Genomic DNA, 24,764 nt, shown 5'->3' with positions numbered 1-24,764 from the left:
AATGTAGCTAGACACATACAAGATCCAAGAAGACAGATACTCCCTCTTGCTCTAAATAGAGGTATTAGGCAAGATGAGAAGCATCAACTTTTCATTTGCTCTACATTAAAACAATTTAAGAAGATATTCTGGAATTGAATAGAAACCAAACCATATCACCTAATACCAATCAAAATGAGTATTAAACAAGAAAAGTGACCCATCAGAAATTAAAAACATATTCTAATGTGGAAGCAGATAACTGCAGGCATAATCATTTCTCATCTGTAAAATTATACTTGCACTGGATTTAAAAAAGCCTACGTAGAGGCTAAGATTATTTATAATAATTTTATTAAGCTAGAGTTGAGCAGAACACCAAAATAAGTCAGCCAAAAGTAAGGGCAGGGAGCAGACACCAGTCCAACCCAAAGGATGATTATACTACTGTTCCCACCTCAGAGCCAGGCTCTTTGACAAAATCAGCACCACAAAACAACAGATCTCTAATCCAAGGCATCTCAATCCAGGGTGCACAGTAAAATCAACTGGGAAGCTTTTAAAACATGTTAATACCTACAATTAGTCCCTGCCTAACCGAATCAGAGTTTACTGCTTACTAAACTCTCAGCTTAAATGTAGAACTTATATTTGTAATAAAATAAAACTTAAAGTTAAGACAACACATTTGATAATTGGCCATATCATTATTGTATTAGGTGCTTAATTTAAAAAATGATTAGATGGGGTTTTCATGAAAAAAGCTCATTGACTCTCCAACATTTTCTAACTTTAGCAAGAGTGAAAAAACATCCAATTCTTCCCCTGCTCCCAAAGAGCAGATGGTATACTCTGATGAGGTTCACAGAGGGTAGGAAAGATGGGTCTGTTAAGAACAAGCTCAGGGGAACACCAGCGCTCTAAGGAAAAATCTGAATGCACACAAGAACAGAAGTTGGTAGGGAGCAGAAGAAACACAGATGCTGCATGAGGGCGGGACCGTTGATTTAATCTCCAGTGTATATAACATTGCTTAGCTGAGTTGATAACACAATGATTTTTTTTTGTCGAAAGAACAAACCAGGCATCTGAAAGAAGTAGCTATCTAAGCAGGGCTGAATTCAATTTGGTCTGGGCAAAGATGTGGACACTTCAGTGGTCCATGATTGCATTCATTACCCTGTAGATTTGCCTCCCCATGTATACCCTAGGCATGTCTTTCAAATCACCTTAATCCTGCTTTTCCTTAACCTCTCTTACCTGAATCTCTTCCCAGTCACCTCACGGAGACTGCTTCCTCAAAGGTCAGTAATGATTTCCTAATTGACAAATTCAGGGCCTTTTGACCACAGCCTTTTTCAAGACCTCTGTAATTGCATTTAGTGCTATTGGCCACTTCCTCACACTCCTCTTTTCTTCCTTGACGCTGCTTCATTTTTCTGCTCTCTTCCTCTCTCTCTGACAACTTATTTGCTGATTTATACCTCCTTTACTGTCTATGAGAATTTGCACACAGCTTGGTTCCTGCCCCTTAATCCTCTGTATTGATCTCTACTTTCTTCCTCAAAGAACTCACACAGCCCCATGGCCTAAGCTCTGAGCTCTCTGTTGATGGATGGTAAGTCTATCATCAATAATCTCTTCTCCATGCTCCATCTTCGATCACCAACAACTTGTTCATTGTTCATCTCATACTCAAATCCAAAATAATTCATAATAATCTTTAAAAAAACAAAAAACAGGCCAGGCACGGTGGCTCACACCTGTAATTCCAGCATTTTGGGAGGCCAAAGTGGGTGGATCACGAGGTCAGGAGTTCAAGACCAGCCTGGCCAAGATGGCGAAACCCTGTCTCTATTAAAAATGCGAAAGAATTAGCTGGGCATAGTGCTATGTGCCTGTAATTCCAGCTACTCGGGAAGCTGAGGCAGAGAATTTCTTGAACCCTGGGAGGTGGAGTTTGCAGTGAGCTGAGATTGTGCCACTGCAATCCAGCCTGGGCAACAGAGTGAGCCTCTGTCTCAAAAAGCAAAACAAAACAAAACAAAACAAAAACCTAGGTTCTCATTTTCTAGGAACTGAATTGTTTTCCTTTCAAATTCTATGTGTTGAAACCCTATGTATTTGGGCTTCAGAGTGATTGTATTTGGAGATAGACCTTTATGGAAGTTAGTTAAATGAACTCATAAGGGTGGGCCCTGAGATGACAGGATTAGTATTCTTAAAAGACCTGTATGCCATGTGAGGTCAGAGAGAAAATGTAGCCATCTGCAAGTGAAAAAGAGGGTCCTCGCCAGAAATGGAAGAGGTCAGTGCCTTGATCTCAAGCTTACAGCCTCCAGAACAACCAAAAAATAAATTTCTATGTTTAGGCTATGGTATTTGTTACGGCAGCCCGGGTGGACTGACACAGCATTCCAATTTCCTTATTTCTTTTTCTGTACCCGTTTCCTTAGCAACTCAGGCTTAACATCGTGACATCTCTTTTACCTTTATTTTTGACTTCTAGGTGTCATGAAATTTCCCCCACATTTTATTTTTGCTTATTTCCATGGTTCATGCTACTCCACTAATCCAAGTATTCATCACTCAAATGTGGACTGCTTCAACAGTCTCCTAGCAGAGCTCTGCTGGAATGGCCTAATGAGCTACCACTGGACTAGCTATCTCAGAAACATTAACCATAAACATTAACCATAAACATTAAACACATTTTTAACTGGTTTTAAAAAATTAATGCAGGTTTTGAAAATAAACCTACACTTACAAGAGGAGGAAGACACCGGACCTTCAATGAAGTTCCCTTTTGATCTCCCATCCAAGTACTAACCAGGCCCTCCCCTGCTTAGTTTTTGAGATCAGACAAGATCAGGAACATTCAGGGTAGCATGGCCATAGCTGATGAAGTTCCCCGTCTACGGCTTTTAGCCTGAAGGCAGGCCTCATGCTGTGCTGCCAAAACTCTAATAGAAAAACCTGTATTTATTTCTGGTCTCAAAGACGGGTCCAGAATTGTGGGCAATCACATATGTGGAAAAGGAGAGTAAAACCCCAGAAAAGAATGAGCTAATGAGCGAAAACTCCACAATCTGTGTATAAAGTGTTCAAATCTCTAGATGATCCTGTACTACACATGTGCATAGCTGGTCTAAAGATAAAAGAACTAAGCAGATTTTAACTGACACCCGGGAGACTGACTTTTCCATGTGAGTCCAATCAGTTTTGCAGTTTCCTAGAACAAACTGTCAACACTCTTTGGGTGAACGCACCAGATTCAAGAGATTCCACATTGTAACATTCATATATAATCTAAAATTATGTAACATTAAAAAAAAACCCCAAATTTAATCCATCCTCAAGAGTAAAGATAATCACTAGAATGTGATGCTAAGATGACCCAGATGTTGGCAAGGATTTTAAAGCAGCTATTCTAACAACGTTCAGTGAATTAAAGGAATATATGCCAGAATGACTGAAATGATAGGAAAATTTAGCAGAAAAATAGAAACTGTTAAAAAGAAACAAATAGAAATTAAAAAAAAAATACAAAATTTGAAATTAAAAACTGTACTAGATAGGATTCATAGCAGAATGGAGATTTAGAAGGAACTAGTCATTGAATTTAAAGACAGAAAACAAAAATGATTCAACCCAAAAAACGTGGGGAAAAGAGATTAAAAAAAAATTAAGAAAAGTAGCTCATGTTTTCCAAATTTCAGGTCCTCACAATTTATCCCCCTCTACAGCCATAAACCCTTCTCCTCTGTGATCCATCATCCAATATTACATGAACACTGCTTTAACTGTGTCGGTCAGTAGAGGGGCCAGGTAGAGCTGGCCAATGGCTTCCAGGGCTACTTTTGGAACCAAGACATAGTCCAAGATCCCAGAAAAACAGGCCTATCTTGCTTGACACCATAATCATGCCCAAGGAAAGGAAGCAACTTAAGTTCTGAGCCCGTGATTCCTGGTCTGATTGTGTGACCATGGCAAGTTATGCCAACTCAGAGCTGGTTATTGCGAGGCCTGTACAGTTCCGAAATCTGTCAACAACGGTATTCAGAAGTAGTATTGTTCAGAACAATAATGGTATTGTCATAACTTGCCAGCCTCTCAGATTCCTATAGAGAGGCTCTTTCTAGGCCTGGGTAGCCCTGTGATGATGGTAAAAATGGATGCCCAGGAGGCTTATTTGTAGATAACCATCTCCAGAATGAAAACAGACAAGAAGTACAAACCCCATACATTGCTAGGAAAGAAACACATCTCGTGGATATCCGGCTATTGCTGGCCTCCTGCATTTGCCCTGATCACATAGTAAATTTTGCCCTTATTTGAAGAATACTTGAAATATGACTTAAACTGATGCCTTTGGAAGAAGTAATGACCACGCATTGGTTGTCTGTCCTTACTCCTGTGACTGAAGTCTATAGAGACAGCTAGTCTGTCTCTGGGTTCATGCAATCTGATATCTGTATGAACTATTTGAAACCCAAATATTGAAGAATCCAGCATTTCTAGAAACTATTCCTTGTTCTGTTAAGGAATTTCAAACACTGTTTCTGGTACTGAAACATCACTGGGAACCAACGTGGAACTGTAACTTCAAATTTAAAAGCCCCGTAAAGATCAAGTAAGTATACAGAAAACCTGAAAGTTCACATTCAGTACTTGACTATACTTGATATGTGCCTTTTGCACAATTTCACATTTTCCAGTTGTCATAGGCATGATAACCTTCCTTTTTGCAGACAATGGAACCCATATATTGAGTGACATGTGTGATTCAGGATTCTTCTCTCCCCAGCAATTAGACACAGTGAGAGTTTACTATGTTAGTCTCTTTGACCAATAACATCTTCAGCATGTGGTCTCCCTGATAGGAGAGTTACTGCTTCCTATTTCTGAGGGCAACTGTGAGCCAGGCCCATCTCTTAACTGTCATCCATTTGGGTTCCTGGGGCTCCCCAGGAAGAGGAAAATATCTATGATTTGTTGACCCGTTTGAATGTAAACATTCGCATTTGTAAGGAAAGCTCTGAGTCTGTTCTCTGCATGTAAACCCTTTTGGGATCTATTGAGTGTTTGGCAGTTATTTGATCCCCATGAAAGTGGATAATATTGCTTTAGGGAAAAAGTAAGCTCTTGAATTTTCATACCAGAAAGCTTCAGTATTTCTTTTTGAATTAGAGGTAGCTTAATAGTTTAAAACTGTTGTTTCCTTCCTCTTTTTTTTTTTTTAAGTGAGCTGCAGTTTCTTGCTTTGTTGAAAGTGGTGCTTCCACTTTCGTTGACTCAAATTTAAAGGAATTTTTTCATTCTCTTTTTACTTCTACAAATAAAACAGGTGAGGGGATTTTTTAATTCTATGAGAAAAATTAAATCCCATGGAGTTAAATTGACTCCTTAAAATCCCAAATTTGAATTCGTCACATTTACTAATTAGGAGTTTTGGTACTCTCTTATTATCAAATGCTACGCAATGTGAATTCTCAGATCCCGTCCAGACACAAGCCCTGCTAAATCTGCAGAATGCCCTATGCGTGTGTTAGCGGTTGCTTCACTTCCCTAGAATGCCCTTAGCTGCCCTTATTCTTCTAGGCTTATCTCAAGCCTTCTTCTCAGGTGGGTTTTATCCACTGCCACACTCCTTCCACACATATGGTTTTCCTCCTCTGAATCAACCATGTGGCCTGGTCCAGTGCTGACCCTGTGAGCACTCCGCTACATCTAGACTCCTTATCGGTCTTGATTTTTCTATGTCCTTGTTGAAGGAAATAGTTTGTGACAAAAATACTATAGAAAGGATTAGCAATGTTTGAAAGAGGTACAAAATACCAAATATAACATTCTGTGACAGCTAAAGATACTCTGCGTTCTATAAACTTGTGTTTTCTTTTCTTTTTTAAGAGACACGGTCTCTCTCCCTTATCTAGGTGGGAATGCAGTGGCTCAGTCATGACTCACTGCAGCCTCAAACTGCTGGGCTCCACGGGAGCCTCCCACCTTAGCCTCCAGAGTAGCTAGGACTACAACCACACACACCACCACACTCAGCTAATTTTTAAAATTTATTTTTGTAGAGATGAAGTCTCTCTATGTTGCCCAGGGTAGTCTTATCCTCCTGGCCTCAAGTGACCCTTCTGCCTTGGCCTCGAAAGTGTTGGAATTAGAGATGTGAGCCACCGCATCTAGCCTAAATTTCTGTGTTCAGACATAAAATTACCATCTTTCAAAATGGTGCTTCCTGGGATGCTGAGACAGCCCACTCGTGACAAAGAAACCACCCAGCCAAGGTGGTGAGTGAAAAGAAGTGCCAGGTCGCTAAGCCCATAAACTTGAGATACGTAAACCAGTGGGGCATGCTAAAGAGGCAGATACGGGGATTGAGGTGGAATCCTCTGGAAACACAAAAGGTGTCTGAGAACTAGACCATGACTGTGGAGAATTACAAAAAGGTGAAATACACCAAAACTAAACCCTCCAAAAGCTGTGTTCTCAGCATCTCATCAGGCTTCAGTTGCACCCCATGTGGTTTTATGGGACCAGGGCAGAGTTCGTATCACACTCAGCTGAACCTGGTTGACCTTTGGGGTCATAGTGAACTCACAAATCATTCCTGTTTCCCCAAATTTCAGGGCACAAATTGTACCTTTCTCCAAGGGCACCCACTTGGAGACAGTGTCCTGCTTTGAGGAATTGTGATAATTTCCCAGTCTTGTAAAATAGTATTGCTCTGGTCCTCCAGAGAAGAGAACAAGGGACAGGTGGAATGCTTTGCTGTGAAGAATACACATCCTGGCTACAGGGCTTCGTGGTGGTATTAGTACTCGCACCATTGAAAGAGAAAGCAGGAACAACTATGCCGCTCTCCAGGGACTGAACTGAAAGAAGTTGTATCCCACAATGGCTATATTGTAGGATCCCATTTTCTTTTAATTCCTCTCTACATCCAAGCCTGCAGACTTTATACACTGTGAATGGCATAAATTGGGATACCCAGTTTTATGTTATAACTCTGAAGCTCAACGGCATGTGATCTCAGCAACATTTAAAAGCGGAAATGTTCTGGGGACATAGAAGAGGAAGAAGCCAGGGAAGGCTTGGACATCTGTTTAAAGAATTTGCTGTCATTATATTCTAGGACAGAAGATGTTATGGTACACACCCCTTCCAAATAGGGAACATATTTTACCAAACTACAAGTCAATCAGAAATGCTGCTTCTGCGTTACTTATGCCAGTAACCTGGGAATTACTTGCTTTACCTTAGCAAGAGTAACTACTGCTAAGAAAACAAACTAAATAAGAAGTTTTGAAGGGAACAGTAGAGACGCATGCCAACAAACAAGGTGAGATGCCATCTCTGAAAACAGTGACCAATGTCCCTTCAAAACACCCATGAACCATGAAGAAAATGCCATTTTCTTGCTGCAACTGATGGTATCCATCGCGAATTCAGAAAAATATTTGAGCCATTCCTAGAATTTTGATGTTTGCTTTTAGTTTATGTTTTATAGCTCAGGACTCTTACACCTGGCCATCAATTTATGAGATTTCCTTAGGAATTACATGTCTGAAATGCATGTGTGAACCTATAATGAAGCACAAAGAAAAGAGAGGGATGTGACCGGCATTAGGCACCATGTCTTGGCCAAGTCAGACAGATATCTTTCAAACCCTCCATGTTCTTTGCTGCCCATATGAGAGTCAAGGCTTCAGGAGTCTTTGGAGTCCTAATTCATCAAAACCAAGCAAAAACAATTTTTTTTAATCTTCCCATTTTCCAATTCCTCTTGGTATTGACAGAAATGCAAGATTTCAGAAACTCACCTTTATCTTATCTACTACCATAACACACACGTCAAGTCTCACAGAGCTATCACATCTGAGTCTCCCTTTTCCTTTTTTCTTCCTCATTCATACACAATAAAAAGTAATGAGGCATGACATACTCAGTTGTTGCAAAATGGTTCAGTAGTGCTATTTTTGCCATTCCAAAGTATTAAAATGTGTTTGATTTATCACCAACAATCAAAGTGGGCAAGGACATTCAGCAGCTACTGAGAAATATAGAAAACTGAGTCTTTAAACAAAAATGATAAGAGCCTCTCTTTGGGAGGTGGTGGTGTTATTAAACTGTTTAAACTGATTCTGTTGAGTGTTTTCTTATATAAAATGTTAATGTGAAAAAGAGTGAGAAGAAGCCCTAGCTTTATCAGAATCCCTGTTTTCTTTTTTTTCATCCCACTAAGTTCTATTGAATAAGCTGTTGGTCATATTCTTCACAATGCTATTCTCATGTTTATTTTCTCATATTGGTTGATAGCACCACTAGTTACACAAGCCAGAAGTAAAGGAGAAAGTTTCCCAACCAGCAAACCCTTCCTTTCTTCTCATGAACAGGCCTACCACGTCCTGTTCATTTTATATTTAAATATCCTTTTTATGCTCATTACCATCATCTTAGTTTAGACCTTCATCAATTCTTGCTTGAATTTCAGCCTAGTGTCTTGATGGGTTTTTCTCCTCTCATTTTTCTCCAATCCATTCTCTACATCACTGCTGCAATAAATGATGAAAACTACGTATGCCTGATCAGATCACTTCATCAAATCACTCAATCTCTTTGATTATTCCCTAACCTACAGCAGTAGTTTTCAATTCTCACATTAGAATTACTTGTGGAACTTTAAAAAAATAATAATGGTGCACAAGTCTCATCCCCAGAAGTTCTTATTCATCTAATGCTTTTGATATATGTAAAATTTTCAGTCCTGCAAAAGAAGTCGCACTTGAACATAAATTTCCTCAGCAAGGCAATTTACTTCTATAGAAGGGTGTGGCTCACAGATGGAATAATGGTGAGAGCACACCCAGACAAGGGATTCCTATTCCTGATGGAAGTCGCCTTTACTGCTGTGTTGTTCCTTTACTGGCTAGGGTTAGACAGCACAGTCTAGATTAATACTGATTGGCTGTTTTAAAGAGCGCAGTGGTACGAATGGAGTGGCGGGCTGGGTAGTCTGGTGGGAAGGATGGTTAAGGGCAGGTCAGAGCAGGTAACCAGGGATGACCTAGGTCAAAGAAGGCGACTGGAGCAAGTGACCAGGATGAGTCAGGACAAAGCAGGGGACTGGGGAAACATGTCAACTACTGATTAGAACTGGTAGAAGAGGTTGTTTACTGAAACAATAAGGAAGTTAAACTAAAATGGAGGACAAAGAACCGAACGTACTGACATACTGATTCTTTGAAGAGAAACTTGGAGTTCACTATGTCTAACACTTCGTTACTCAAAATACGGTCTTAGAACAGCACTGGCATTAAAAATTACAGAATCCCAGGCACCCTAACTTATTAAATCCGAGTCTGTGTTTTAACAAGATTCCTCAGTGTTTTATAAGTACAGTAGAATGTGCAAAGCACCAGTTTAGGGTATTGGTATTTTTTTCTGTATGTCCACTATATGAATCTAACGTGCAGTCCAGGTTAAGAGATGCTTTGCAGGGCATAGAAGTCCCCTCCTTACCTCTCCAGTAGAATCTCACCATTTATAGCAACTCCATTTTCTCTGCCTCTATCACATTCCAAACAGAATCCTCCATGCTATTTCAGGTGTTTGCACCCTTGCACATCTTGTGAGTGTCCTTTTCTTCTCCTGCTTTATTTTCCTTAAGATAAATTTCTAATCATCTTTCAATAACCTCCTTCAGTTTTTGTGAAGCCTTTCCCTAGGGGTCTTTTCCACGCCTACTTCCCAGAAAGTTTTATTTCTCCCTCTCTCTGTGTTACTTTTGCATTTCTCTTTTGGTGTATTTTTCTCAGTGTTGCAGGCACTCGCTTCCCTATCTATCTTGCCTACCAGACTCTGAATTCCCCAAGGAAAGGAATAAAGGGTTCATCCCCAGCCCCATGTCTACATAGTACATAGCTCATGGAGTATAGTCAGTACTTTGGACTGAACAAAAGAAAAACAGATTAGAAATCAAGATTACTTTGGATCTCTCTAAAGACTTAATGACCAGGAGTCAGAGTTCTTTATCAGTCATGTCAGCTCAGTTTCCCCTGATTCCATAATTCCTGTTTGGCTGGGTCCATAGATATCCTCCCCAAGACAAAATTTGTTTCTAGCTCAAACCCAGTATTCCTCACCGCATTAGGGTCCCTCCTCAAATGCCACCTAGTCAAAGTTGAAAGGACTTCCCTGAATACCCCTTCTGAAAGAGAACCCTCCTGTACACTGACCCATACAGGTACACACACACACACACACACACACACACACACACACACTGCTCACTCTCTATCCCCCTTCCTGCTTTTTTGCATCACTGGTCTTCATAGCATTTCAGCAAATTTATAACCTAATGTTATATTCATTTTTTAAAATTATTTTTATTTTTATTTATTTAAGACAGGATTTCACCATGTTGATCAAGCTGGTCTTGAACTCCTGACCTCAGGTGATCCACCCACCTTGGCCTCCAAAGTGCTTGGATTACAGGCATGAGCCACCATGCCCAGTCATATTCATTTTTATCCCTACATTAGAAGGTGAGCTCTGCAAAGTGGGAGGCTTGGTCAGCTTTTCCCTACCAAATCCCCAATACCTCTAACAGTGCCTCCCACATAGCAAGCACTCAATAAGGATTTACATATTAAATGAATGGATGAATCCTGATTTAGGTAAGGAATCTTTAAACAAGTACTTCCTAAGGTGTTTTGTTGAGATGTTAATAGATGTTACACAAAGAGAATCCTGGGTTAAATGAAGTTAAGTGGTTTTTTTTTTTTTTTGTCTGTTTGTTTGTTTTACTATAGGACTCCTCAAAGCCTTTACTACATTGCTGTATGCTGGGAATCTCTAATCAAGGAATGAAGTTAGTATGTATATTTCCACAACACAGAGCCTTTAGGCATGAGGTTCTACACAGGCAAGTGGTATGAAATGATGAGATGTTGCATTTCACTCTCAAATCCCTGCTCCACTACGCTGGCACTCCGGATCGAAATGTGTCAATTCAACACCTGTAGGGTCGTCTTTGATTCCCCCACCCCCAGTGGTAACTGAGTTTCTCTAATCAGACTCTTGAAACCTCCCTCTTCACCTGATTGTACATATTGGTTCATAGACCTTGTTTCTGTTTTGTTTTCTACGGCAACAACCAACTGGTGTCCCAGGCCTTCTAGAAGGGAGGCCTAAAGCATACCCTCCTCTTACCTGGAGCCCTGAGTCCTGGGAAGGCTTCCAGACACTGCTGGCCTTCCTGCACTTTCTAAAGCTGCTTCTGCTTTGGGACCACTTATTAGAATTGAGAGCAGATTTTTTTTTTTTTTTTTTTTTTGAGACGGGGTTTCGCTCTTGTTACCCAGGTTGGAGTGCAATGGCGCGATCTCGGCTCACCGCAACCTCCGCCTCCTGGGTTCAAGCAATTCTCCTGCCTCAGTCTCCCTAGTAGCTGGGACTGCAGGCGTGTGCCACCATGCCCAGCTAATTTTTGTATTTTTAGTAGAGACGGGGTTTCACCATGTTGACCAGGATGGTCTCGATCTCTTGACCTCGTGATCCACCCTCCTCGGCCTCCCAAAGTGCTGGGATTACAGGCTTAAGCCACCGCACCCGGCCAAGAGCAGAATTTTTAAAATCCCTTTGGGCCCTGTGTCTTAATGACTGCCCTGATAAGAACAACAATAGGTAAAACTAATGAGCTCCTAAGGTTTTTTCATAAATTAATTCATTCTTCTATTCATTTTATAGACAAGAAAAGCGAGACCTAGTAAGATTATGTAACTTGTCCAAGGTTACTCAACTGGTAAATAACAGAGCTAGGGTTTAAAACTAAACTCAAATATTTGCCTATCTTCATCTCCAGACTTGCCAAGCTTGATTATTAGCAAGGTTGACATCCTGGTCTAATACCTACACTTACGGCTCTCCCAGACCTTCTGCCTTATAGCTCTATGAGTGAATCACCATGAGTGACAATGAATCTCAAGATATTGCATCTCACCCACATGTCTCCCTACAAGGCTCTTTCATTATCTACTGTATTCACATATATTTCAATTTCAACAAGAGCCCAAAGAAAACGCTATTTTAATACATGTGTTCCCTCACACAATGAACATTTGTTGATCACCTGTGTCAGAGACTGCAGAGGAATAAGACTGGTTCTTCTCATCCCTCCCCCCTACCCAGAGCTCTTGGCTTATAGAGAACCAAGGAACTGAGGAGTAGAAACTGAGAAGACAAATCACATATCTAACTGGAACCTGTATGAATGAACCCGCAACTAGGCTGGCACACTTCATTGCTGCTTCCCTTTATTACACACTGGTATTGGACGCACACGCAACTGTGTGGCTCCTTGCCTGAATTACCTGTGTGGCAGAGCATGCAAACAATACATCAAATGTGTTGAAAATCCATTGACATTCACCTTAATCACTGAGCATAGGCAGAAGGATTGGCTTATTCTACACCATTTCATTGCGGTGGCCAAGCCAAGAAAAAAAAAAAAAGTTTGTCATTAAAATAATCTTTAAATATGCATGAAACCATGACTAATTTATAATTATACCCAAAAGCAGAAGCAAAACATCTGCACACATATATTTAAAGTTCAAGTGAAAAGCCTTTAAAGTAACATTTGGGAAGCCTCTACCTGTTTATCTGATTTCATGCCTTATTAAAGAGAGGTGAACAATTTCATACAGGGTAGACAAAAAGACAACGAATAGCATTGCAAAACAAGCTCTTCCCAGAAAATCACCAGGACATGATAAAAATGGGACCTATTAATCCCTCCTTCCAGAAAGGGCATTTAAGCAATTCAGTAAAGAGCACAGTATGTTCATGACTAGCCTGAGCAACATGTTGAAACCCTGTCTCTATAAAAAATACAAAAATTAGCTGGGTGTGGCAGTGTGTGCCTGCAGTCAGGAGACTGAGGTGGGAGGACTGTTTGAGACTGGGAAGTGGAGGCTGCAAGGAGCTGAGACAGAACCTCTGCTCCCCAGCCTGGGCAACAGAGCAAGACCCTGTCTCAAAAAAACAAAACAGCACAGTATCTGCTGTCACTGGAGAAAGCTGCAATGCGCCACAGCACTCTAGTGTTTCCCTGGATACCCAATGCATCCACTGGAACACACGCCTCATTTTCACTGCTGTTAGAGTCATTCCGAGAGCCAGAGTCAGGTGAATTTCCAGGCCTTATATTTTGTCAGCAAAGAAATATAGCATATTCATTCCATCCAGATTCATTCCATGCAGACCTCATAGGACTGTGCAGGAGACATGGTTCAGAGACCACTTAGTGGGCAAGTGGAGGAGTCAGGATTTGAACCCAATGTGTGAGACTCCAAAAGCCGGCCCTTGTTCCCCACTCCTTTCTACCTCTTGAAAAAGGCTGGATTCAAGAAAGCCCCATGACCAAACACCTTTGGATTTCTAGCCTCTTATGAATGAATGGCTTATAGACCTCTGGAGTTTGGCTTTGTAAAAAAGAAATTAGTATATAGATTGTATTAAAATATCTAAAAAAATTGATGTTAATCAAACATTTATCCCATCCTATGAAAGTGTATTCAGTCTTTCATTGGCTCCCACATCCCAAGTTCTGTTTTACTTTATTTTGTTTTTTCGGGACAGAGTCTCACTATGTTGCCCAGGCTGGAGTACAATGATGTGATCTCAGCTCACTGCAACCTCTGCCTCCTGGGTTCAAGTGATTCTCCTGCCTCAGCCTCCTGAGTAGCTGGGATTACAGGTGCGCACCACCACACCTGGCTAATTTTTGTATTTTTAGTAGAGACAGGGTTTCACCATGTTGGCCACACTGGTCTCGAGCTCCCGACCTCAGGTGATCCACCTGCCTCCACCTCCCAAAGTGCTGGGATTACAGGTGTGAGCCACTGCACCCAGCCCCAACTTTTATTTTAAAGCTCCTATTGAGCCTCTGTGTGTGAGGAGCCAAGCTAAATGCTGGGTTTACAATAGCAAAAAACAACAATAACAACAAAAACAAAAACACGGTCATTGTCCTTGAAGCACGTATAGTCTAATGAGAGAATACAAACTTTAAAGTGGTAATTTCATTAACTAGTTTACAAGTCAAACAAGAGCTAAGTAGAGGATACTATACACAGAGGAAGGGTTCCGTGCCTGGCCTGGAATGTCATAGAGGCTTTCTATAGAAGGATGTTGAACAGAGGCAAGGAACTATACACCCTGACACAAAAATCATGCAGTAGGCCCTTAATCGACAACAGTGGACTAAACAGTGCCCTAGGCAGAGGGGCAGGAGAAGGGGACCAAGAATGGCTCCAACAATTTGGCTCACAGAGTTGGATGGTGGAGCCACCATCTGAGATAGGACATTGAAGCGGGGAGAATCTTCCGCCCTGTCTCAATCCACAGCCTTGGATAAAGAACAAAACTATATGGGAAATATTTAAAATAGATACTTCAGGCTGGGCATGGTGGCTCACGCCTATAATCCCAGCACTTTGGAAGGTCGAGGCAGGTGGATCACGAGGTCAAGAGATTGAGACCATCCTGGTCAACATGGTGAAACCCCATCTCTACTAAAAATATAAAAGAATTAGCTGGGCATGGTTGCGCGTGCCTGTAGTCCCAGCTACTCGGGAGGCTGAGGCAGAATTGCTTGAACCCAGGAGGCGGAGGTTGTGGTGAACCGAGATTGTGCCATTGCACTCCAGCCTGGGTAACAAGAGTGAAACTCAGTCTCAAAAAAAAAAAAAAAAAATAGATACTTCACCCTGCCTTTATGTGTCCCTCCTCCCACCTGATTCCCCAAGAGGGGACACCTGATTCATACTTGGCCCGGGAACGAGGCAACACTGAAAGACAGAGACAGTTGGCAGGGAGGACCGGAGCTGTTTTTAGGGAGAATTTCCTTTGGAGTTGGTGCTAGGGCACGGCAGTCGTGTGCCAGGCACAGGGGAGCAGAAGACCCAGAAGTAGTACAATAAATCTGTCCTCACAGGGAGACGCAAGGAAATGAGGCAGACTAGACAGGGAAGCACAGCAGAGACAGAGACGACCCACGAGAAAAGAAGGGAGCACTTGGCTATCTGGCTTTCTAGCACCTGTTCCTTCAGTCTCAGAAACTTATGTGTTCTGCTCTTGGATGCTGGGAAATGCCTTTCTTATGGTAAACTCCCTTTGTCTTTACTTTGAGTGGATTTTTGTTTCTTCCTGCCAAAGACATACTAAGGCAGGAAAGGTAAGTTCAGTTACTGAAACATTAACTGTAAGGTGCACTATGCAGAGGTGGGCAGTCGGTGGTAAACGGGTAAGTAAAAGGCTTAGGAGACACTTCATGATCACAGATAAAGATAGGGGTGTGCCACTTCTAGTTTCCAAGCCCTTCTATTTCTCTCTATTTCTTAGCCAGTCCTATTCTCCTCCCACTTGCCAGGTGCTATGAAGAATATGAAATGCTGTGAAGTGTGTGTGGGGCTATGTCTTTGATGAGCCATGTGACAACAATTGGAATAATAACCCTGCCCAGCCAGCATCACAGGAGCATGATGAGGACCAAATGTCAGGGGGCTTAGAAAAGTGAAAAGACCGCCAAGGCAACGCAACATGATCTCTCCTCTACAAATCATTAAAAAATTAGCTGGGCTTGGTAATGTGCACTTGTGGTCCCAGCTACTCTGGAGGCTAAGGTGGGAGGATTGCTTGAGCCTGGAAGGTTAAGGTTGCGGTGAGCCCTGATTGCACTGCTGCAGCCTGGGTGATAGAGTGAGAACCCCCCCCAAAAAGAAAGAAAGAAAGGAAGGAAGGAAAGAAAAAAAGGATGGAAGGAAAGGAAGAAAGGAAAGAAAGAAAAGAAAGAAGAAAGAAAACAAAGAAAGAAAAAGAAAAGAAAGAAAGGCAAAGCCCTACAGGTTTAGAAGGTTGCATCCTCATCACCTGTGTAGGCAGAGAAAAGATGCCCTAAGGAAAGTAAGAATACCTCCAGGAGCAGGGATGGAGAAATGGTTGTACACTGAGCGCCCTCTGCTTCCACTCTGCTTAGCACTTGGCAGACATTATCTATTTTTAATGCTCAAAAGATCACCATGAGAAAGTATCAGTATTATTTCCATTTTGCAGATGAGGATACAGAGACTCCGTGGTACTAGGGTACGTAGCACTGAGGCTAATCCCGGTTCTCCCCAACTCTACTCACATTTCCACAGTTACAGACATGTGGACTGGCTGCATTTAGCAGCTTCCTGTTGGAAGGGGTAGGTGAGAGCTCATGGCTTACTCCATGCACCTGCAGCCTATCACAGGAAAGCTCTGGAAATCAACAAGCACCCATGAACAGAAAGGAGTGGAATGAAGCCACTTACAAATGTATTTCCACTTTCTGAACCGTAGTTCAATCCAGGAAGACCAAGGTACTGGATTTCACACCTAGGACATGGCCTTCCACCTTCTTGGCCACTACCCCAAACAAGGGTCAGTGGGCCCTAATACTGGAAGATCTTGAGGCACTGAGGCTGGGAGGCTGGAGGCGGGGTGCAAGGTTGAAGGTGGAAGAGAGGGAAAGTGAGTGGAGAGGACAGCCCGGAGCCAAAGCCCACTTGCAGGAGCTCCTCATCAAAGGGGCTGCTCTTCTCTGCACTCATAGGGCGGCTGCGGCCTTAGAGGCCTGAGTCAGAGGCTGTTGCCCTCAGTCCCCTGAGCTCTATGCTGAGGGTGGCTGGGTCCTGTGCTGCAGCAACAACAGCCCGCCTGGAAAAAATAGCTAGAAACCCTTTGACTTCTCTAAACCTCAGTTGTATTCATTTACAAAAAGGAGAGAATAGTGCCCACCTTGCAGTACTGCTATGTGGACAAAATGAACTGATAGTGTACAGGGGTTGTGAAAACTGAAGGATCACATCCTTGCTTGGCTGTTGCCTGATTACCCTTTCTCTGCCAGCTGACAATCTCTCCTTTCAATGAACTACATTTAAGATATTGCCTTTGCTTGTTAGCGACTGGTGACAATATGTAATATGAGTTATGGATGCACAGATTGCCTGGGTGGAATGCCCGTGAAATGCTCTAGGACAGAGAGTCTTAACCCCCAGGCCACAGAATGGTTCATGGTCTGTTAGGAACCAAGCCACACAGCAGGTTGTGAGCAGCAGGTGAGTGAGCAAACTTTCATCTATATTTATAGCCACTCCCCATCACTGGCATTACCACCTGAGCTCTGCTTCCTGACACATCAGTGGCAGCATTAGATTCTCATAAAAGCGCAAACCCAACTGCGAACTGTGCACATGAGGGATCAAGGTTGCATACTCCTTATGAAAATCTAATGCCTGATAATCTGTCTCCTATCACCCCCAGATGGGACTATCTAGTTGCAGGAAAATAAGCTCAGGGCCCTCACTGATTCTACATTATGAGGAGTTGTATAATTATTTCATTATATATTAGAATATATGCAAAATAAATGTAATGTGCTGGAATCATCCCAAAGCCAATCCCCGACCCCAGTCCTTGGAAAAATTGTCTTCCATGAAATCAGTCTGTGGTGTCAAAAAGGTTGGGGACTGCTACTCTAGGGGATGCCATGACCCCCAGGTCACATCTTACCTATGACCATCTCAGCACCAAATCCTATGTGTGGTTCTCTTAAGTCTACAGTTTTCCTTTGTTCTATTGTAATCCATATATTGAAATATTACACCATATAAAACCTAGTGTAGGAACATAGAGGAAATGTTTACCAAAACAACTGGAATATAAAGCAAATGATTACCTGCCTCTGTCAGGGAGAGTCAAATTACAAAATTCAGAACAAGGCACGTTCTATAGAATTTCATCTTTGTGGCTACTGCCAATTACCTTGAAAAGTTTATGACAGAGAGATCCTCGTTTTCCTTAAGAATGTATACTTAAAAGATGTATACTATCATTCTAAAACTTCACTTTTCCAAAACAAAGGCCAGAAAATTTAATCTTCATCCTTTATCAAATATCTTTTTTTTTTTTTTTTTTTTTTTGAGACGGAGTATCGCTCTTGTTACCCAGGCTGGAGTGCAATGGCGCAATCTCGGCTCACCGCAACCTCCGCCTCCTGGGTTCAGGCAATTCTCCTGCCTCAGCCTCCTGAGTAGCTGGGATTACAGGCACACGCCACCATGCCCAGCTAATTTTTTTGTATTTTTAGTAGAGACGGGGTTTCACCATGTTGACCAGGTTGGTCTCGATCTCTTGACCTCGTGATCCACCCGCCTCAGCCTCCCAAAGTGCTGGGATTACAGGCTTGAGCCACCGAGCCCGGCCCAAATATCTTTTTTTCACTAGATAAAAATATATTCCCTTCCAGGAAAACAAAAAGTTTCAAATTAGAAAAAAATCTAAACATATGAAACTTTATCAAAAAGAGAAGAATGTTATTTGGCTTTACAATGTCTTAAAGTTGGTACCCACCTCTGTTTTAATACTCTTTGGTCAATTAGTCCATCTTCAAGGTTTTCAGATGGATAGAAAGATGGCATCTGCTCCCCATGGCTGACTGGACTGCAGGTCTCTTCATCCCTGTTACTAAGAAAGAAGAGGTGGGTCAGGCACTATTCAACAGGAGACATGACCACTGATCTCACAGCAGCTCCGAGGGTAGCACCAGCCCAGAGTAAACATCATAGTCTGTGTCCACTTCCAAGTTCCACATTAAAGTCCTGACTAACAGAATGGAAAGAAGGCCCCTCTGGCATCTTCTAATTCAGTGGTTCCTATGTGCCAGGAGGTGGACTAATACCAGTTCATAATGTTGTTTCCACCAATCTATCTTATTTTTAAATGGCATGAAGACAATATTTTCCTTTATGAAATGATGATGATCGTAGAATGTATCTTTTTTAGTGAATATTCTTATTTGGCAAAATTAAATGGTAAACTCCATCAGATCCCCACTCTGCTCTCTGCCATTTTGGGAGACATTTTGTTATCTGTGAAATCTCATGATCTTAGAAACACACTCTGCTAACTCCCTCATTTTCCAAGTAATGCAACTGAGGTCTAGAAGGGAAAGCAACTACTGGCGAGCTACTCAGTAGCAGTGCCATGATTTGAACTCAGTTTTTCACCTTCCTGCCCAGTGATTTTTCTACCAGTTTCAACAAGAACAACAACCAAAAAGTAACTGCTAATATGCCCACCTGTGTCATATCCCCATCATTTGCTGAGGTATAAACAGGATGCTAAATATCCTGCCCAGATGTGGCCTACAAATCCTTTTCAAAATAACATGCCAGACCAGGTGTGGTGGCTCTGTAATTTCAGTACTTTGAGAGGCCAAGGCGGGTGGATCACCTGAGGTTAGGAGTTTGAGACCAGCCTGGCCAACATGACAAAAACCCATCTCTATTGAATATACAAAAATTAGCTGGGCATGGCGACAGGCATCTGTAATCCCAGCTACTCAGGAAACTGAGGCAGGAGAATTACTTGAACCTGGGAGGTGGAGGTTCCAGTGAGCTGAGATCACCCCATTGTACTCCAGCCTGGGCAACAAGAGTGAAACTCCACTAAAAAAAAAAAAAAAGAAAAAGAAAAAAGAAAACATGCCAGGTGTAAACCAAAAATAAAATTCTAAGCCCCCCACCCCGACCCCCCAATCTGAATGGACTCCTCCTCTCAGCTAAAGGCATTCCAAAATTAACTTGAAAAACAAGATCAGGCCATGATGGGAAGGGAAGGTTGAACATACCTCATTATACTCTCATCCCTTTTAGAATTCAGGAAAAGATGACTGACATTAATATCAACACAGACCTCAAGTCTGATAAGAAACACTTATGGTCTAGTCTCTCTGAAGCCGGTTACCTGGTTACCTGGAGGCTTCATCTGCATGATAAAACCTTCATCTATACAACCCCTTATCATAACCCAGACATTCCTTTCTATTGATAGTAACTCTTCCAATCAATTGCCAATCAGAATTTTTTTTTTTTTTTTAAGACAGAGTCTCACTCTGTTGCCTAGGCTGTAGTGTGGTGGTGCAATCTTGGCTCACTGCAACCTCCGGCTTCCAGGTTCAAGCAATTCTCCTGCCTCAGTCTCCTGAGTAGCCTGAACTACAGGCACCTGCCACCATGTCCTGTTTTGTGCTTTTAGTAGAGACGGAGTTTCACCATGTTGGTCAGACTGGTCTTGAACTCCTGATCCCAACTGATCTGCCCGTCTTGACCTCCCAAAGTTGTGGGATTACAGGCATGAGCCACTGTGTCCAGCTGCCAATCAGAAAAATTTTAAATCTACCTGTGACTTTGAAGCCTCAACATTTTTTTTTTTTTTTGAGATGGAATTTTGCTATTGTTGCCCAGGCTGGAGTGCAATGGCACAATCTTGGCTCACCACAACCTCCGTCTCCCAGGCTTAAGCAATTCTCCTGCCTCAGCCTCCTGAGCTCCAGCTTTGGATTGTCCTGCCCTTCCGGTTCAAACCAATCTAAATTCTTACACTGATTCATGTCTTATATCTCCCTAAAACGTATAAAAGCCAGCTGTACTGACTGCATTGGGCACATGTCATCAGTGCCTCCTGAAGCTATGTCATGAGTGCATCCTTAACCTTGGCAAAATAGACTTCTAAATTGATTGAGACCCGTCTCAGGTACTTTTGAGTTCACACAGGCAACCACTAGCCCTTAAAGGGAATCTGCACTCAAATGGAAACCTATCTGCTATCTCTGATCTAGAATGCCATCACAGACTCCCTAGAACGAACCTAAAGTATCATTTATTCTACCTACTTCATTTTACAGTTGAAGAAACTAAAGCTAAAAGGGGTCAGACAAATCTCCAAGGCTAAATGAGGAGCTAATATCACAACAGGGGGTTGAAATCAGCTGTTTTGATACCTACCTTCAGGGTGCTTTTGTACACCAAGTTTCCTTTATTAAACACTCTCTAAAGGGGTTTAATTAAACAGTGTATTCTCATGCCTCTTTCTACTGTCATTCCCACTTGATGATTGTCAAGTAACAACATAATTAATAAATATATTTGACAATAAGCAAATATAACCAACAAGGATTTCAAATAAAATATAAACCGATAAGTATTTTCTTCTCACATGTGATTGTAGTTCTGTATTAGAATAATCTAAATACAAGACAACCCAAATCCCTAAGTGAGTCAGCTGCTTACGGACAGAGTGAAAAGTCCCCACTCATAAATCCCCAGGCAAATGATGTTCCCAGTCCTGGCCACATTTGAAACTAGCTTTCTTAACCAAGTTAACCAAGTTTCATATTTAACACAGGACTATTTCAGTCTGGGAGAAAAATGACTAATTTGCTTAAAGATTGTGATACTCCTAACATCAGTGCGAATTAAAGAGGAGTTAAGTGCCATATTACTTTTCACAATGTCCAGATGAAGAAACAGGAATGCCAACATTTAATATAATCAATACAAGTCAGTAGTAGAACTGGGAATGAAGCCCAGGTTTTCTGGCACTTCAGCCAGTTCTCTTTTAGTTGAGAACATTATAAATTAATTTGCAGTGGAAACAAGACTGTCTGTTTTCTTCTAAAAGAAAGAAAGATTTTAAAAATTTAATTTTACACATACATATATTGCCTTAGAAATATCAAGATTGCAGTCAATGGAAGGGAACTTCCAGCTCAAAAGTCCTACTCAACCCAAAATGCAAGGAAATAACTTTGATCTCTCTTTCAGTTTCCCACCCTTCCTTTGGGAAGGAGTAAAAGCTTGCAATGGGAACTTCATCAAAAGTTTCATGTTCAAGAGTATGATCTTTTACATAGATAAGCCAAAACAGTGTTTAGAAGTCCTTCAAATAAATCAGTTAGGGATTGGGTGAAGCAGCTCTTGCCTATAATCCCAGTGCTTTAGGAGGCTGAGGCAGGAGGATGGCTTGAGGCCAGGATTTGGAGACCAGCCTGGGTAACATAGTGAGAACACCATTTCTTATAAATTAGTCAAATGTGGTGTTGAGTGCCTGTAATCCCAACTACTTGCGAGGCAGAAATAGGAGAATTGCTTGAGCCCAGGAATTCAAAGCTGCAGTGAGCTATGATCCTGCCACAGCACTCCAGCCTGGGGAATAGACTGAGACCTATCTCTATCAAAACCGACACAAAACCAAAAAGTTTTTTTTAATCAATTAGAATTTCCTGTCCAGCTCTATACACCACCCCTTCAAGGCTACCAGCTCCCTTCCATGTCCCAAATATTAAAATATTCTAGAAATAAACTTGATTATGCCAGTTCTCTACGATTATATTACTTATCAAAGAGAAACAGAGAAATCTCTGTTATTACCAATTTAATCTCAAAAAACTCAAAGTAAAAACATAGAATAGACTTTATCAATCATCACAGTCTTTAAAATGTATTCATAGTTCCACAACAAATATTTAATCTTGGAAACCTTACAAAAAATCTTGAAAATAGGAAAATTAAATCAGAATGGCCAAAATGATCCCAGGGCATAGATGGATGTGTAAAATGAAATTTTTAATCTTATAAATCCTGTTATCCTTTCTTTCCATTGCAGAAGTCAGTGATTAAAAAACAAACAAAACCATCTCCAAACTTCAGAGTTTTTATCTGCCACCACTGATTTTTTGACATGATTTTTTGGGGTGTTTTATGGTGCTCATTATTCCAAGGATACTCTTAAAAAATTAGAAAACTCATGTGGCAATAAAGTGTTTAGCAAATTACATCGTAAAGGCATCTAGAGAAGAGTATAAATTTGTTACTCTAAGAAATCCTTGGAAAAGAAATAGTTTTGGGAAAAGCAAAGGAGCAGTCAAGATGCCTTCCCCAAACCCTGATTTTAAAACCAGAGAAACCAGAGCGGCAGCAGCCCCTTTCTCCTTGTGTTACATGTCTATCTCACCTGCTTGTTCCACAGCATTTTATATAGAACCTCCCTGTCTATAGAACTTCCCTGATGATTGGAACCACTGTTTAAAAAGTGGTGAATAAAAAATGTTTCTTGATTCTTAAAATTTTACAGTGTCCTTTGCTCAAATATTAGAAATACTGTACATACAATCGAGCTGAAAATAGTCACAGTTTTCAAAGGGCGTTAAACCCCAAATGTCATGCTCTAGCCATCACTGGGAAAGCTTAGGAAAAAAAATAAGGCCATTTATGAACAGACTCACTCTCGGGCTGCTTCTGTTTGCATGACCAGGGCTGCCTCTTTGGGGTTTTCAGGGGACTTCAGTCCTTGAGTGTTCTGCTTGTATTTTTTAATTAAATCCATCAGAACAGCCTGATGCCCAATTTTCTTTACCAGTTGCTGAACCATCCGATCATTAAGTGCAAGGAGAGCAGCCCCACTTACTTCTTCCTCTGGGAAAAAGAAAAAAAAAAAAGTTTCTACATGACTTTCTGGTAAAACACAGGCATTCTGAAGAAGCAAAGTTATCTCTAGTGACAAAAGGATCATCTAAACTTGTCCCCTGCCATTATAAATTTATCCATAGTTTTAACAAAGATAGAATTCTGATGTTGCATTATTCCAAATCTATGCCTGCTTCTAAGAAAGTGCCAGAACATGGCATCACAATAAAAACTTACAGTTTCTACATTAACACCCTCCCCATTCTGGTTCTCTCTTACAGGCATTGTTTCATCTTAGGAAATTATTCTTCATAATAGTTCCTATCCAATATGTAAGCTTGTAAACCCAACACTACAAAAAATATATACTGTATTATTTAATAACAAAAGCGATATTAAAGGCGTATATCAAATATGCATTTTAAGCAACCCTTAAGACTTTATTCGAGTTCTTGACATATTATATTCTCCTGTGGACGTTACTTTCAAATAGAAATTCTACTACGGTCCATGAAGAAATGAAAAGTTCTCTACTGTAGCAACTCCACATCCACATTTACATGCACACAGACATTTGGCAACAAAAGTAATTTTCAATAACAGAGGACATCAGAAGATCTAGGCTGATCAATTAAAATTTTTGGAAAGTATAAACAACTCACCTTGAAACCTCTGAACTAGCTCTCCTAAATTTTTCTCCACCAACCAACTGCAGACCTGTTCAACTGACCAGGTTTCCATTGCTGTCTCCTGTAAATACACCTGTAGAGCAAAAGGTCAGAGAATTCTCCAGCTTTTCTTTCTGACCCTGCCTTAATTTTTTTTTTTTTTAACAATCAGCCCCTTCCTTCCTTTGCTAGACTCCTTTAGACTCTCAGTGTTAAGCTTTATAAAACTTACTATTTTTACAATGCACATTTAAAAACTGCTAACAAAACACACACTCATTTTAAATGTAAGACCCGATTTAACCTATTTTCTAGTATCTCATTTCTCAAATTTCTTCACCTTCTCCTACTTTTTTTCCATAGGCATCCCGAAGCTTTACTAACAGCCAGCCAGAGCCTTACAATGGTACCCAATCCTGTACCATTAACACCCAGGTTTCTTCACAAAGAAAAGAAAGGTGTGAAATTCACCACTACTAGGCTTCTGAGGAAGTGGTTGACATTTACAGAAGGGGTGGGCAGGAGAGGAAGAGAGGAAGGATCAGATAAAAGCCTGACAGAGATACTTAGTAAACCAAGACTGGTTAACCCCTTGCTTCTCCTAGCTAGGTGAAGGAGCTTGGAACTTACTGCTTCTCATTGTTTTGGTTTAGCAAGAGGAGAAAGTAGGACCCAAATTTCTCAGGAGAATCTGAATGTTCCTGTCCTTCCTTCCAATAATACTCGTATATATCCCTCTTAGTTCTAGAACTTTCTTGGACACTGTTATGAG

At 41.2% G+C, this 24,764-nt stretch overlaps 1 protein-coding gene across 1 annotated transcript in view; it reads right to left on the bottom strand.

The window, feature by feature from the left end:
* Positions 1–24,406, bottom strand: part of SAMD3 (sterile alpha motif domain containing 3) — a 70,190-nt gene extending 45,784 nt beyond the window's left edge. Inside the window, exons 1-4 of the mRNA XM_074397476.1 lie at positions 24,333–24,406; positions 23,987–24,086; positions 23,144–23,333; positions 18,430–18,543 (exon numbers count right to left, since the gene is read on the bottom strand). Of these exons, the coding sequence (XP_074253577.1) occupies positions 18,430–18,543; positions 23,144–23,333; positions 23,987–24,065 (383 nt within the window). The 5' untranslated portion in view covers positions 24,066–24,086; positions 24,333–24,406. The remainder of the gene's footprint in view (positions 1–18,429; positions 18,544–23,143; positions 23,334–23,986; positions 24,087–24,332) is intronic.
* Positions 24,407–24,764: the final 358 nt, after the last annotated feature.

This window comes from Saimiri boliviensis, chromosome 4, assembly GCF_048565385.1.
Source record: "Saimiri boliviensis isolate mSaiBol1 chromosome 4, mSaiBol1.pri, whole genome shotgun sequence".
In the NCBI taxonomy this organism is placed as follows: domain Eukaryota; kingdom Metazoa; phylum Chordata; class Mammalia; order Primates; family Cebidae; genus Saimiri; species Saimiri boliviensis.
The sequence above is the reverse complement of the archived record's forward strand: the minus strand, read 5'-3'. Positions and strand labels throughout refer to the sequence as shown.